General features: G+C 40.0%; 1 protein-coding gene across 4 annotated transcripts in view; it reads right to left on the bottom strand.

Annotated features, from left to right (window-relative positions):
* Positions 1-4,999: 4,999 nt before the first annotated feature.
* Positions 5,000-16,353, bottom strand: part of LOC117561423 (electrogenic sodium bicarbonate cotransporter 1-like) — a 35,860-nt gene continuing 24,506 nt past the window's right edge. Inside the window, exons 14-26 of one of the 4 annotated variants that reach the window (XM_034238827.1) lie at positions 15,887-16,149; positions 14,506-14,558; positions 14,204-14,389; positions 13,190-13,303; positions 11,216-11,377; positions 10,590-10,768; positions 9,792-9,864; positions 8,869-8,937; positions 7,957-8,130; positions 7,694-7,858; positions 7,493-7,589; positions 7,171-7,244; positions 5,000-7,059 (exon numbers count right to left, since the gene is read on the bottom strand). In XM_034238827.1, coding sequence (XP_034094718.1) covers positions 7,201-7,244; positions 7,493-7,589; positions 7,694-7,858; positions 7,957-8,130; positions 8,869-8,937; positions 9,792-9,864; positions 10,590-10,768; positions 11,216-11,377; positions 13,190-13,303; positions 14,204-14,389; positions 14,506-14,558; positions 15,887-16,149 — 1,579 coding nt within the window. In that variant the 3' untranslated portion in view covers positions 5,000-7,059; positions 7,171-7,200. Of the gene's footprint in view, positions 7,060-7,166; positions 7,245-7,492; positions 7,593-7,693; positions 7,859-7,956; positions 8,131-8,868; positions 8,938-9,791; positions 9,865-10,589; positions 10,769-11,215; positions 11,378-13,189; positions 13,304-14,203; positions 14,390-14,505; positions 14,559-15,886; positions 16,150-16,353 lie in introns of all 4 variants that reach the window. The other 3 variants (XM_034238828.1, XM_034238825.1, XM_034238826.1) reach the window with 3 other exon arrangements.

Consider the following 16,353-nt stretch of genomic DNA (forward strand, 5'->3'; position numbering starts at 1 on the left):
ACACTTGGACTTTAAAGGGGCCTTAATAATGCTCCTCTTCAGGTGTATATCCAACCCGGTATCACGGCAAGACGTGAACATGTGACGATTTACCATGCTGGGAGACTTGAAGATGTCACGATTTCGTCCCTTCAAACGTGACGGTTACACGGTATTGTTAACCCATGTTAACCAGTGGAGAAATACCCGGAAATACCAAGCAAATATTACCCCGATGGTCAGTTGTTATTGTCAATATTAATATAATAATGATTTATTTTGTAAATATAACTACGGTTGTAGTTGAAGAGTTTGTAAATTAACATGAACCGAAGCTGTTGCCTGGCAACGCAATCGCACAACGTCACGTCTGTTAATTCCACATCCACACGCATGGATTAACATCGATTTGATACATTAATGTAGCCTTTGTTTCTGCTCAAAGAGGTGTCGACCAGCTGGGGCAACAAGAAAATCGGCGTAATCGAGTGTGACTATTACAAAATAAATCATTATTATATTAATATTGACAATAACAACCGACCGTCGGGGTAGCATTTGCTTGGCATTTCCGGGTATTTCTCCACTGGTTAACAATACCGTGTAACCGTCACGTTTAAAGGGACGAAATCGTGACATCTTCACGTCTCCCAGTATGGTAAATCGTCACATGTTCACGTCTTGACATGATACCGGATTGGTATATCAGTATGTAGTGTCTCTACTGTGACATGTCTCCAGGCTTTAATGTTCAAAAAGCTCTTTATTCTTCTCATACTGCCTGTGCTGCAGCACCTCCTTTCACCCTCTGTCTGAAACCAGAGCCCAGTCTGCTCTGATTGGTTAGCAGGCCGGCTCTGTTGTGATTGGTCAAATGCTTAGAGATGTCCCGCCCCTTAGCAGTGGCGTTTTCTCCCGGAGGCCAAGGGAAGCCAGGGTTATAATTTAAATAAATAAATAAAAACACTTTGTTTTGTTTCGATAATTCTCCTTTGCTGTGTGTTGCTGCCGGCCCGTCTCTCCCCCATTCTCATTGAGTATTTTACAAAGAGTGAAACAAACAGCGCCCCTCTAGATGTTATGGTGAAACAGTAGATTGCACTCACTGTTGCGAGAGGAGGCCAGCCGAATCTGGCTTCCCTTGGTGAAAAAAAATGGAGGGATTGACCAATCAGATGAGGCCCACGTGATGCCCCTGCCAACCTGTGATTGGTCAGGGCCATGCCAAGGGAAGCCAGCCGCCTCTTGCTTCCCTTCAGAGGCGGCTGGCGATTTGATTGGACACTGCCATCCAATCAAATCACATCAACATCAGTTTTAATACTGTAACTGTCATCACCGCCGTTAGAAATTATCAAGCAAATGAAGCATTATGGAGGGTGGAGATTTGGCGTACTTAATCAAACATAACTTTACTAAACTTCCGCTACAGCAGCACCGGAAAATTAAATCAGATGACAGGCCAATGCCCGCACTCAAGCTGTGTGTACACAGAAGAAAAGGGGAGAGAATCGGACATTCAATGAGGATAATATGTCCGCACGGAGTGGCTAACTGGAAGCGCTAAACTTCAGCGTCTATTTTGCTGGCCATGTCTTCTTTTTGACAAGGATTCGTGCTCCCTGAACAATCCTTGGGCAACTTCAGGATTCATCAACCTGTCACGGGCAATTGAGAGGCACGGTAAATCCAAAAATCACATAGATTGTGTGATTGTCTGCATTAAATTAATAAGGAGAGAGTTTCAGCTGGAGAGTGCGTGCGGACCTTTCGGTTAGATAACAGGCGTGTTCATGTCCTGCATCTGTGTGATACAAATGTGTGTAAAATGATACCGGGCGCTGTAATCACTCATCTGGTTACGTTATTGACCACCCCCCCCCTTCACCCAAAAAATGGGCTTTCCCCTACATTTTTCCCCACAACGCTACTGCCCCTTAGCCAATCACGTACAGAAACGCGTGTTACAAAGTGATGTCGCTATGTAGAAAGAAAAACTCCCTCTGGAGGGAACACGGGGATTTTAGCCTTTGCAGACAATTTACATGCAGGAAAACCGATAACACTACAGGAAAGGGACAACCCCAACAAGCAGAATAGGGCCCCTTTAACTGACATATTTGAGTGCATATATATATGCCTTAAGCCCCACGGACCCGGTTCCGGGGCCGAAATCGTGTAATTTGTAGGAAACAACGTCTAAGGAACCTTAATATTTAATAAACTATGAATATTGTATATCCATATAACGGGGAAAAACTCATTTAACTGATCTTTTTCATTGTTTGTTTTTTTTAAAACACACAATGCTAACAGTGAGCCACTGAATTAGCCCCGAGCGAAAAATGCTAACCTATTATTGCACCGAAAATCACTCCTAACTCCCTTATTACTTATCCAAGCTGCACATCCAACACATCGTTTATGATCGTAAAGACACAGAATCTAACGGTGTCCACCTCAACACTGAAAGCTACAAACTCGCGACGTTATCAACAAAAACGTACATAAAAATATGTGGCGCTAGGTAGCCTAAAACGCTAACATGGCTTACCTTGGTTTTGTCTGGTCAAAACTGGTCTTCAATGGCATTAAAACGATAAAAAAACGATGCTGTAGTTAATCCATAGGTTAATATCTAATGTGATTGTGTCCCCTTTGAAATGTTCTGATAATCTATAAGCAATAAAACTGCAATTCCGTTTTCCGTTTTCAGGCCATTCCTATGCTCTGTAGCAAGATTGAATGCACAAGGCCACCACTTTTTTTTTAACATGAGTGTGTGCGGGACGATTTCCCTTGGATTCTATTGGCTCTAATGGTCAGAAAGAGAGGTCACATGTCAAAATCGAAGAAGGGGGGCCAGAGATAAGGAAAATCCACCCAAATGGCCCCAGAAGAGGTTTTGCTAAATCTGTCTAAAAAGGTAAAATATCACTTGTTTTGCATCAATCTTGATACAGGGTACTTATTATATGTTGTACTTTGGATTCTTAAAGCTTTTAGTCTACTAACCCATCATCCAAGGTTAGTTTTCACTATAAGTACAAAATATCTTTTGGACGGACACTATAATTTACAGTTTTTTACTATGTTCAATCTGAATTTTCTTTAAAATAAAAAACATCTATATTGATTCTGACTTTTCTACATCCAACTCACAGGTTTATCATTACTTTGAGAAACAATATTATTAATTTAACCCTTTTAGAAGGGAAGATATGGTCATTTGTTCTGGGAATGTCATTTTCCTGAAAAACAGGCTTGGGGCATTAAGAAGTAAACTTAGTGTTCTAAATTACTGTGCATGCCAGACTTTACACAAAGTTGTTCCTCCAAATTTAAAACCCATCTTTTTGGAGCTGTATCGTCCGAACCGGGCCTGGTGCCATGAGGGGGCAAAAGGGGGCATTTCCCCCTCAGTTGTATTCTTTGCCCCCTCACTTTGAGCATCATTCATCCATCAAAAAGTACAATAAATGTCACAATTATTAAATAACTTTAAATAATTATTTCCCCCAATACACATTACTATGTGTGGATCAGATATGTGGGCAGTGGGTCAAGCAACGTGTAAACAAGCCTCAACCCCAGGTGAGCTTGTAGTCTTAATGCTAGCGTGTGTGCTTAGCTGTAAACACAGTCGGATGGGTGACCAAAACGTCCCCGTTTTCCGGGCAAAGTCCCCGTTTTCGGTGACCGGTACCCGGTTGAAACTCCCAAAAATGTTCCCGTTTTTGAATGTGCGTTAAAAAAAAATAGAGCACGGTGAAATCAAATGTTACATGTCGGTAAAAACAGAGTAACAGCATTAGCGTATTTCTTCTTCTACTACTTCTTCTTTTTTCTTTAATGGCGAATCACTTCCACTTGGAGCATATATCACCACCTACTGTTGATTTATTAAATGTTTATATTAAATCCTTGTCCTCAGACCAGTGTTTTTGAGGAACTTGAAGATCAGCATGTTTACTTATTTTCTTGATTTACTTTTGTGTATTGACTTGAAATCCATGTCCTTGATGTTATGTTGTTCCAGTACAGTTTTCAGAATGAGTCTTTGTCTGTTACAATCCGGGCAGCTAAAAAATACATGATGTAATTTTTCTCCCCAATTTTCGGCACCCCCGATGGGTTTATGCTCCCTTAGCATCCTCCTATACTGCCTATGCCAAGGGCCAGCCCTGGTGAAAACAATATGACATCAACAAAAAATAAGACCGACAACTACAGATAGCACCACACATGATGGTTACTTATTATTTAGGGCTGCCTGTATGGATCAGGATTTTTCCAAAGCGAGCCCTTTTACTAGAATAATAATATGTTATGTATTCTATCAACCGTATTGGTACAATGAGCGACATCTAGTGACGGATTTTGGAACATTGATTTGATTTTTCTCATGGCAGTTAGACTCTAGAGACAAACCAGGGGACTTTATTTTTATTTGTAATCTGTGTCTGTCCATTTGGTGTAGTATTTTATCCAATATTACATTTGGTTTATATATTAGTCACTTTCTTATGAAATGCCAGGTTTTAGGCCTTGGTTTGAACATTCAATCCTGAAAATAAAAAAATCAACCAGATTAAAGTTTCTTTAATCCTGACTAGAGGTAAGTAAATCTGATAGGAAGACGAGTTAAGGGATAGAGGAGAAAAGGTTATGGTATAATTGCAGAGCCTGTCCATTTATACATTGAGGAAATCAATGTTAGTCTGTTAACCAAAGTGCAGCCATCTATGTATCAACTATCTACTATCTATTATTAAAGATCAGAGGAAAAGAACAGAACGAGAGGGGTCAATCCGGAATAAAAATAAAGAAGCAAAGAGATTGTAGAGCAGTGAGAAGGAAAAAAAGCTTGGTGTGTCAATTTATTACATTGCCAGTATTTTTCGTCGTTGTGAAAAAAAAATCGCCCCCTCTGATTTTTTAACTGCCCCCTCAGTAATTTCATCCTGGAGCCGGGCCTGGTCCGAACTCTTGGAATAATTAAAAGAAAAACACAACAGTGTATTTAAGAATCATTTGGACTGTTTTATTGCGCTCATTCGAAACACAACTCCATTAAAAAAAAAACAGAAGTCTGCTTCCTTCAGAGTAACCTATGGATTTCGAGCAAATACGATGTTTGTATAAAATCTGTTTCAGAATTCAAAAATATGTCATTCATTGTGGAATCACAACCAGAAAGTCAAACAGTCCAGATATACAGATCACAGAACAAAGTGGAAGACCATGTTTTTGGTTCATAGCTACTGTAACAGTCTTGTGCTTCACATCTTGACAGTGTATTATTGTGAAAGCATTAAATCAAATCAGATCAGAAGCAGTGCTGATTGGGATTTTCTTCAAGGAATATATGCATTATATTCAGATATGCATTAATATCCTAAATCAGTTTAGTGTGTAGTTCAATCAGCAATAAAAGCATAATCAAGTTATTTGAATAACACAGACAAACTGTAAATGATACATTAAAATAGTCTCAGTAAAATCTCCATTTTAAAATAAAGCTGTTGCACAAACACTTTTTACCTCATATAAAGCACATTTTTCTTCCAGGACTGAAAGTCACAATGTTGCATTACCTCACAGTGATTGTTTGTTGATTTGCATTAAAAAATAAAACACATTACATCATTTAAAAAAACAAAACACAAATGTACTCAATGATTGAAAATGTATCACATTGAACAGCTTTTAAATATGATCACATCTTAAAAGGATATTCAACTAAAATATTTGCGGGGCGAGTTCACAGTCGTGCGTGTAAATGGTTAGTCATCATTTTCCCCTTTTCTTCAGTACTGGAACAATTCTAAAATATTTCAGGGATGAAAATTAGATTTTGGTGGAATTACCCTTAAAAACACTGCAAAAATTGTACATAATGTTGTCATATTGACAAACAAAAAATCGATCTTAAGTGTCATAGACCAAAAAGGAAGTCAACTGAAGACTCAGAGATCCTAATCAGTGCCGGTTAAAAAGAAAGGGTTTGATGACAAATAATTGCAAAACAGATGAATTTAATATATAATACCTGGCACCTACAAAATCATAAGAGGTAGAGCTAAATACAGGTATATTCACATCTAAATCTCCCTAAAACTGGGAAAAAGACAGAGGATAGACCACAAGGGGGAATATCATGGAATTTGCACAAATGAGGGAGTTAAATAGTAAAGCCATAGGTTCAAACTGTTTAAATATAATAAATATAGGAGGAAAAAAGGCAAAAGTTAGACAAAAACAGAAGTCAAAGTCCGTCTGGTGTTACCGTTTACCAAAAATGGAACAAAAATAATCTTGCATGAACTGCTGGGAGTTTTTTGTGAATGTACAGTCTTAGATGGATGCTTGATAAATAATTTATACGCCCATAAATACAAAATGTATGTTCACGCTCATGACTGTGCGCAGATGACCTCGTGTATCCCTTTTGTTCACTGTGAGTAGAGGGAGATTTCTTATGTCCATCCTCTTTTCTTGCCTCAAACTTCAGTACCTCCACTCTTAAGGTTCCAGTAGTTATGATTCAAAACGTAAAAAAAAGTACTTTCAGAAAAGCTGGTTATGTTTGGTAGTATTTGGAAGAAATCTTTGAAGAAAAAGAAAAAAGTAGTGAATTTTGGACATCTTTGGATAAAAATAATATATCTTAGTTGGACACCAATTATAAATTATAATACACATTCATATGATATGAATGTGTCCTAGAAAAAAATCCTGACTTCACAAACTCTTTAAAAGCCACTTAAAAATGCATACAGATGACCTCGAGTAGCCCTGTTTCCTGCAAGAATGCATGCAGAGCAGGAATGCACTAATGCATCCTGTGTCAATTTGAAGACAAATACTTCCAGCCATTTTGATTTGCAAAGGGAATATTGAAAAAAAACAAGAGGTTCAATATTACAAAAGAGGATGTTTGCCGTGTTGTTCTGCATCTCTGGATAGTTGAGTCACAGATTTGATTCAGAGCCCTTCCTCCAAAAGAAAGTGCTTCCCTTAGAGACGCCGTGCATTCCAATCTGAGGCAACCCTTTTTCGTATGAATCTTTGCTCAGACTGAAAGAAGAAAAGATGTAGAGAAATATAAATATATAGCAGAGGAACATAACAATACACAGAATTCCTTACTGGAGCATTTCCTGCTAAATCCAGCTTTTACTCACTCACTCAGCCACTGTGGAAGAGTCAAAGTATGGATCAGCACGGCGAATGCGTGTTAGGGACAGTCTGGGGTTGATCTCCTGAGGGGGAAACATATATTTAAGGACATTTTCCTTTAAACTTCATATGAATTAACAGAGAATAAAATAAAGAGAAAGCAAATGCTGCAAAACTACAATAATAAAAACTAGAGCGGTTTTAAAGAAGAGTCAGATAAACGAATGCATCTGGTGTGAAAAACTGCATGCAAGACGGCTAGTAAAAGAGAAAAGAAATGTGGTCATGAAGCGTTTAAAAGCAGAGTTAGCGCCGCCTCTGGAGTACTCACTATCCATAGATTTATCGCCCAACATGGGCTCCTGCTCCTCCATCATATCCATGGAGATTTTTATACTGGGTACATTGTCATTGTAAGGGTAGTCAGACTGCTGGAGGAGGGAGGGAGAACATTAACACTTTAGGATCTACAGGAGGCTGAACACTAACACATGACAACAACACAGGGAATATAAAGATCAGGTTATCTTACAAATTCGATTTCGCTGTCTATGCTTCCCTTCTTCTTGATTTTCTTTTTCTTCTCATCCTCCTTCTTCTTCTTGTCTTTCTCTGGGATGACGTCGTCCAGGTAGCTGAGGTCGTGCTGGGAGAACACGTAGTCCATCGCCTTACGAACGGCAACCAGCGCCAAGATCTGCAGACACAGACATCGTTTATAATGAGCGTTCATGCTCCTATAGCACTCTATGTAATCCCTGTTCAGCTACATCTGTGTTGGCAGCCATTTCTCACCATGACGGGGAAGACGATGGCAGCCACGGTGGACTTGAGGACCCAGAGGAGGGCCAGACACAGGCCCTGGATGAAGGTGAAGAGGTGGATGCGTCTCTGGGGGACGTGGCGCAGGTAGATGAGGTCCGGCTGGTGCTTGGCCGGCATCAGGAGCAGCTGCAGCCGGTCCATGAACTGAGGAACGCAAACATCAGTCAGTCATGAGAGGCAATATTTAAACATATCAAGATGCTGCAGAATCTTCAATTTCACTTGAGGTCGTAACCCATTTAGTTGACTTGTAATTGTTACTGCAGGTGGAATGCTTCTACTGCTTTTCTAAGGGTGATATTCACTTTGATTCGTTGTTAGCAGCAGTACTTTACAGAAATGTAGTAACCTTTTCCAGTCGAGGGACTACAATTTGAGATTCAGCTATTATAGTACGAAAAGGGAATGCATGAGGAGCAGTGGGTACAGTGGGTACAGTGCAAAAGAGGAAAAACAACCCTCTTCCAACATGACAACATGTTGGAAGACGGTTACATTAGCTAGACACCAATAGCTTTGCTTGGATTTGATCGGTAAACCTATATTCAGGTTGGTTTTGAGGGGCATGTGAACAGGAAAATCTGCGGTCACTGAATTTGCCAAAGTAAATACTTCCTAACCACAGGCTGGCTACCTGTAAACTACCATGTCCTTATTCCATTCTACATGTGTTAGGTTTAGAAGATGTGGTCTGAAACTCTGGACATTTTAGATTTGTTAAAAATGCTCCTCTGACAAAGCTGGGCTATATAAAGTAATGAATCAAAAGTAAAGTAATATGGATTTGTGTTGTTGTTGAGTAATCAGTTAAGTAATGTAATAATGACTATTTTGAAGTATCCTGCTAACACTGGTTACCAGGCACTGTTCAGACTCACTTACCTGGACACCGTTGAGCGAGGCCACCCCCATGTAGAGGAACACACCGTAGAGCACTGGCATGGGAATGAACTGAAGGGGCACAACAAACAGATATTAGTCAGTTTCCATATTAAAAGATTTGTTTTTAATCCAGAGATGACTAAGATGTTCAAGTTAGCTTCATACAGGTAATGATTATGTTTCATTTGATCAATCAAGGTTTATTTATACATCCCAATACCACACATTTTACATTTGTCTCTGGGGACTTTACAGTTTGTACAGAATATGAATACTACACCCTCTGTCCTTAGACCATCATTTTAGCAGCGTTGCTAAGTTTGAAAAAGTTCACAACAAGTTTTTTGAAGAATACTCTTTTAGTATTCTTCAGTGTCACTAGGGTGGCATTGGGTAATTATTGGCAACTATGTATTCAGTATTAACCAAAGAAAAGCAGTATGGGAAGAAAAACACTGGGACATGTAAACTTATTGCAGATCTTTGCAGTTTAAATGTGAGTGAATAGTTTAATCGCCAGCAAATAAAGCATGAAAAATAGAAAGAGAAATAGTGTAGGAAATATAATAGTAATGTCATTTATACTAAAATATTTCAACTTATTTAAGTTGATACAGATGACAAACCAGTCTGGGAAAGGACAATATCCTAAATGTCCACACGGGGGCGCACCAGCTCCAACAACCTCCCCTCACTAACACTGCGTTTTCCGTTTGGCAGCGTAATGTGGGAAAGGAAACTCGAGAAGGCACTCGGAGATTAAGTTTAAATGAACATGCTTATTTCACTTCAAATTACTTCAACTATGGGAGTTCCTAATCGGATGAATACAAGATTTTAAATTATTTGACAGGAGTTTGTCCTAAAAGAGGCGGACAGTAATCCATATTTCCATGGAAGATTTAAGAAATTAGAGCTCTTACCTTGAGGATAGGGGCCATGAAGACAGAGAGTCCCGTCAGGAGGAAAACAATGATACCGGTGACTCTTTGCTCCCTGGATTGGAGAAGAGGAAAAACACTTTGTTATTGAGAAACTGTCACAAGCACGAAAAGCAGAAACTAATCATTGATTTTAGTCTCATAGCTTCATTTTAAACAGCTGTGTATGCATAGAATGGAGATTAAAAAATGTGTGCTTTCAAATGACAACTTAAGAATGCTATATATGGTAATTGTGGTCATTGACTGCATCACAAATATGGGATGCCAAGATACACAAGACACTTCACCCTGAACTGCTCCTGTGGGTATTGTCCACTGTATTACATGTCTAATATATACAATATGTAATGTAAATTGCCTTGAGCACTTGGAAAAGCGCTAAAATAAATACCACGATTTATTATTTTCTTTAAGACTAAGAAAACATTCATGGTAATATAGTATTTCTCTATCTAAAAGTACAAATAATGTGGAAGTATATACATGAACATCTGTGGCTCCGAGTAGATTTTGGACCCTTTTATCTAATTGTTGTGCCTTATGTTTCTCTCCTTCCTGAGAACGACTTATTTCTGGCTTTTATGACCCTTTATTGTTGAAAAGAAAAATGCATTCACAACAAACGTTAATCATGGGAGTATAGCAGGAGGGAACCACGCTTTATACAGAATGACTGGTTGGAATATTCATTTTTGGTATGGGATTGGCACACAGCATTAGTGCCCATTATTATTACTTAAATAATATCAACACTGTCCAGCAGCTGCGTGGCCTCACCTGACTCCCAGGAATTTGGGCTGCTCCCCGGGGGCTGACGTCTGGGTCTCCATCTTCAGAGAGTCGATGTGAGCGATGGAGATGACGGTCGCAGCCACGTACCACGGCAGGCCCATGAAGGAGCAGATGATGATCAGGACCGCCACCAAGAACAGATCCAAGTGATAGCCTGCCCCTTTCTGAGAGGACACAGGAGGCAACATAATGTCAGTTAAACAAATAAAGGATTTCTAAATCTAATTATCAAACTAATTATATTAACAGCAGGCTGGACTTTTAATGACCACAAAGTGTTGAAAATCTACAATAAATACAACAGTGTTTCAGGTTATATTAAAAAATAAGAATTTTAAGAAGATATTTAACATAGGAAAGTCATCATTTAAAATGCTTTGAAACAGTATTTAGACAGGAAGATACTCTTTGCATAAAATACATTTGAACAGTTAGATTAGAAAATAATTTCAAAGAATATATTAGACTTTTTCTGGTGGTTATGTATTTGTCTTAAGGGGCAGGGGGTGAACCACTGACTGTTCATAACTTCATATATAACACTCTTGTCCTTAAATGGATCCATTAGTTTTATCCTAGAAATGAATACATCTTTGAGGTGGTGCACCAACCTTGAGTTTGTGCTCCTTCCTGTTGACAATCACAGCAGTGATCTGCTGGTCCATAAATATCAGAATAGTGACCAGCAGGGCGGGGATGGTAGCTGCCAGGTAAACCCACCAAGGGTTCCCTCCAAACGGAGGAATAAACCAGCCCCTCAGTGGACTCGTGGGCTGGACAAAAAGAAGAAGAGACAGGATCGTTAACCTGGACCCTAAACCACTGAGACACCTGACTAGAGTATCCTCTTATTTCTGTGCAGTCCAGATCTCTTAAAAACAGATAACATCTAAAAAAGAACAGGAAAAACGAATTTGAAGTGATATCCTATTACACCCTTTAACACTGAACAGAGCGTGGTGCATTATTACAGGACAGAAGTCTGAGAATTAAGACACTGGTCAGACAAAGCTGGTTCTGTGCTGGCGGCGATAAGATGGTGTGTGTTCACACATCACCTATAATCAAGTTGTTATTCGATGCAACTACGCTCCTCTACCCCAGTGGTTCCCAAACGGTGTGCCGCGGCACACTGGTGTGCCGTGAGGCAAGTCCGAGTGTGCCGTGGGATTTTGTGACAACCATAAATTATTATTGCAATATACAACTACACAAAAATAATAATTTTTTTATTTACTATAATATCAGTACTTTGTAGGTTTATATGTACGTAATCTGCGCGACGTGTGCGTCCACATCTCCACGTGCAGTGCTGCATAAACATGGCTGAGTCAGCGATAACTTTCGAGGGGTGGAGGTATGCCCATTATTTTGAGTTCGTCCGAAGAATAGACAGGAATGTGACGGTGAGGTGCAAACTGTGTCCAGGCCAGAAGCTGTTATCCACTGCTGGAAACACCACGTGGTCAAACCTCAACACACACCTGCAAAGAACACATGCGTGAAGCTACCGCACACGCTATTTGTTGTTTGTTTATATCACGTCGTCTGTTCTTCTTCTCTGTCTTCCGGTTGTTGCCTGTTTTGAATGACAAATACACACTACCGCCGCCTGCTGGTAAGGAAAGTTATTGCCACTCAAGCATGCGCAAGTTCGTACGTGCTCGGCGAGTAAAGTAACGAGTTACGTTATGTAGATAGGAACGAAGTAGTGTAATATATTACTTTTTTTTAAAGTAATATGTAATATATTAAAACATTTTAGTAACGACCCCATCTCTGGAGTTGGCGTTCTCTACTCTGATTTACATGAAGAACAACAGGAGGTCACGGGACTCACGGCTCTCTGTTGAACAGGACTTGCGAGTGCCACCAAGGATTAAAACATTCTGCGCGCCCCGACAGGCCCATGTATCTCACTAATTTGTAAGTCGGCAAAAATATTTACAATAGCACATGTTTCAATGCTGAAATGTTAATTTTGTGACCTGTCTGGTTTAAATTAGTGTGTTGCTGCTTTGATGAAACCTAATTTGATAAAGTTTCAAATTAATTTCTGAAATATTTCGTTAATAAATATTTCATGAGTAATATAGTTGTCTTTGTCACATTTTATTTGGCATTAGTAAATAATTATGCACATTTACAGATATTTTACATGATATGAGTGATAACACGTGTTATAAGGGCTATTTTGCACAATAGGTGTGCCTTGAGATTTTTACTTGTCCTTTGGTGTGCCTTGGGCACAAAAAGTTTGGGAACCACTGCTCTACCCCATCACTCCCTTCCTCTATGTCAAGGCGGGGTGGTCCTAAAGCCAGCTGAGGAACATTTGAGCTGAGTAATCTCTCAGACTGACTGTGCCTTAGCTTCCTGTATCACTTACTGGGCAAACTACAAAGGAAGCATTATGCTAGGATTTTCCTAGTCTCTCTGGCAGAAACATGGATCATTATCAGTGTAATCCCAGGAAACGGCATCCGGCTTGCACTTGTCAGTCAGATAAAAAACAAGTCAATGCATAAAACATAATGATTGCTAGTTTTTGTATTGCAATCACTTCATTCATGCTTGGTACGTACCTTGAATTGACTCGGCACTATGAGCTTTGGAGTGCTCACACCCACAAGAGCGTCCACGCCGCAGAACAGAAGAATAGTCAGGATGATGGCGAAGTCACTGATTAGCTTCCTCACCTAGAAGAGATACACATTTTACAGCAGTTTTCTTTTAGCTTGTGGCAGTATGAACGAACAGCTTCAGTGACATTTTCCTTGTGTGTTTGACCAAGAACAACTTCATCTTGTCAGAAAACATGTTTTACACATAACCTTGCCTAGCTTGCTACTAAACTTGCTTTTGCTACTAGAAGTGCAGCTAGAGTCATTATATCCATTATTTATTTAAAGTAAACAAAGTTGTTCTGCAATTTGTGACTAGAAGGTTTTAAACCAGACCGGAGGCTGATGAAGAACCAATTCAATTATTTTCTGGAAGAAAATGCAAATGGGACATTACCATATCAGTTTCGTAACATTCACAAAATGCTATGTCATTTTTAGCCTTGCTAGCAGGGATGGCAATTTTAGCTTAGTTTGGCCAAGACTGACATGTTGCAACAAATATTGGACAGTTTGCAATTAAACTTGGTATAGAAATCCATGTTCCCATGATGCTGAAATGTAATAACTTACAATAAAGATTCCTTGTCTTTTTTATCATCATCAATCATTTGGTTTATGACCTGGAAATCTAAGCCTCAACACAATGTTATGTCATTTATTTGAGTGATTTACCAGATGTACAAAAAAGATATAACAAAATGAATATAAGCCAGCAATAATGTATCGATCTGAGCTTGAGTCTCATGCGTTATTTACATCCAACACTGTTCAAAATGTGAGATCTGACCTCACACCGACATTGGAGCTTTTAGATTAAATTGAAAGTGCAACTTAACAGCCTGTTACATTACATGTGACATTATAGATGTTTGTGGTGTTCACCAGTTTCACTAGATACGAGCTGCTTCCAGCATTAGGATCAGAATTGAGAGACAAACAGCTGCACATGCATTGCTGGGTGCTTTCACTCACTGTGGTGGGGAAGAAGAGGCTGAACTTGAACTTCTTCAGAGCCATGGAGCAGGCGTAGGTCCCAAAGAACAGGATGAAAGACATCAGGGTGATGTCAGGCACGTAGCCACAGGCGCTTCCGACCAGCTGCCCTCCGAACTTCAGACACTGCTCCATGTTCAGGGACGCCCATGTGGCATTCATTTGCTGGAAAGACAAGAAGATCCTTAAAGCAACAATATTTGGAGAAAAACACCTCTTCAAACATTTATTTATTCTGAATCCATGCTACAAAATGTCACAAAAACAAGGATACTACATACCATATCAGTACTGTTTGACCATGGAGAGAGATCATGGACATCTGATGAGTTGCCTGGTAAAGAGAAACAATGAGTAATAAAATGAGAATACTTGTATTACTCACAGTATCACACTTTTTGATCAGTGTCAAAACTCTCCCCCAAACAATCCTGCCAAGTCACTCGACCACAGAAACCGATAGGGCTTTTGAGAAAGTAAACAGTGGTATCCACAGGCCTACTCATACTAGTATCATTTGTTATCTCACAGTAAACACAGCTAAAATAAGAAGAACGCTTTGTTTAACATACAATGGTGACATCACTGCCAAATGGGACTGAACCAAATACCACTGTTCATCTTTCACTGTCTGGTATCACTGAGATTCTGACGGCGCCAAACATCTTTCTCATGGTTCAACATTAGAGTGGTGGTATCAGACCTGTGTTAAGGGATACAGTGAAACCCCTGCAGCTTTTTCTTATGTTGTTTGTAAAGCCTACAAGACCCTGTCCTTAGACCCTTGCAGCAAAAAAGGAAAAATACCCAAAGAAACCAAATTATAAAAAATACCCTATTGTACTTTTTGGGGTTTCCCCTTTCCTGTAGCATGTTCTATAGGGGTACACACACACACACACACACACACACACACACACACACACACACACACACACACACACACACACACACACACACACACACACACACACACACACACACACACACACACACACACCACACACACACACACACACACACACACACACACACACACACACACACACACACACACACACACACACACACACACACACACACACACACACACACACACACACACACACACACACACACACACACACACACACACACACACACACACACACACACACACACACACACACACACACACACACACACACACACACACACACACACACACACACACACACACACACACACACACACACACACACACACACACACACACACACACACACACACACACACACACACACAGGGTGGTATATCTCTAAGCGGTTGACCAATCACAACAGAGCCGGCTAACCAATCAGAGCAGACTGGGCTCTGGTTACAGACAGAGGGTGAAAAGAGGTGCTGCAGCACAGGCAGTATGAGAAGAATAAAGAGCTTTTTGAACATTAAAGCATGGAGACATGTCCCAGGAGAGACACTAGTACATATCAATATGAACTTCAAAGTTAACATAATATGGCCTCTTTAAAAGGGGGGAAAATGGAGGAAACCTCGGAGAGCAACAGAGGAGGGATTTCTCTACCAGGATTGACAGACGTGCCATGGATGTCATTGATATATATTTTGTATCTAAGATAATAAAATATATACATAGACAAATGAAGAAAAAAGATAAAGTACCAGGCATGCAGCTGCAGTCGTAGATGGTGACGAGGTTGGGATCGTAGCCGGAGTTAATCTGGTTGTGGTGGGCCAGCTTCAACATCTTTTTGAAAGCGTCGTAGATGAAGATGAAGCTGATGAGCGAGGAGAAGCCTTCCTCTGTGAATCGTGTGAAGTACTGCACCAGGAAACTGGCGTCCGTGGCGACCAGCACCAGACAGAATACCCCCGACCACAGCCCGATCCACAGCCGGAACTCTAGGTAGTCCAACTCGTTGTCTCTGAGAGAAAGGAGGGTTGATTAAATGAGGATTGAGAATTTATTGTGCACAAGAGTACTATTCATTCATAATAACTTCAAGATCTCAGTGTACTTTCCATCACCTCCGTCTAACCTGGATTGTGTGACAAATTAAAAGTTGGAACATATCAGTTATTCTCTGGAGCTCTTTAAAATAAAACCTTGTGATTCTGAAGCTGTGAAA

This window comes from Gymnodraco acuticeps, unplaced genomic scaffold (assembly GCF_902827175.1).
Source record: "Gymnodraco acuticeps unplaced genomic scaffold, fGymAcu1.1, whole genome shotgun sequence".
Taxonomy (NCBI): domain Eukaryota; kingdom Metazoa; phylum Chordata; class Actinopteri; order Perciformes; family Bathydraconidae; genus Gymnodraco; species Gymnodraco acuticeps.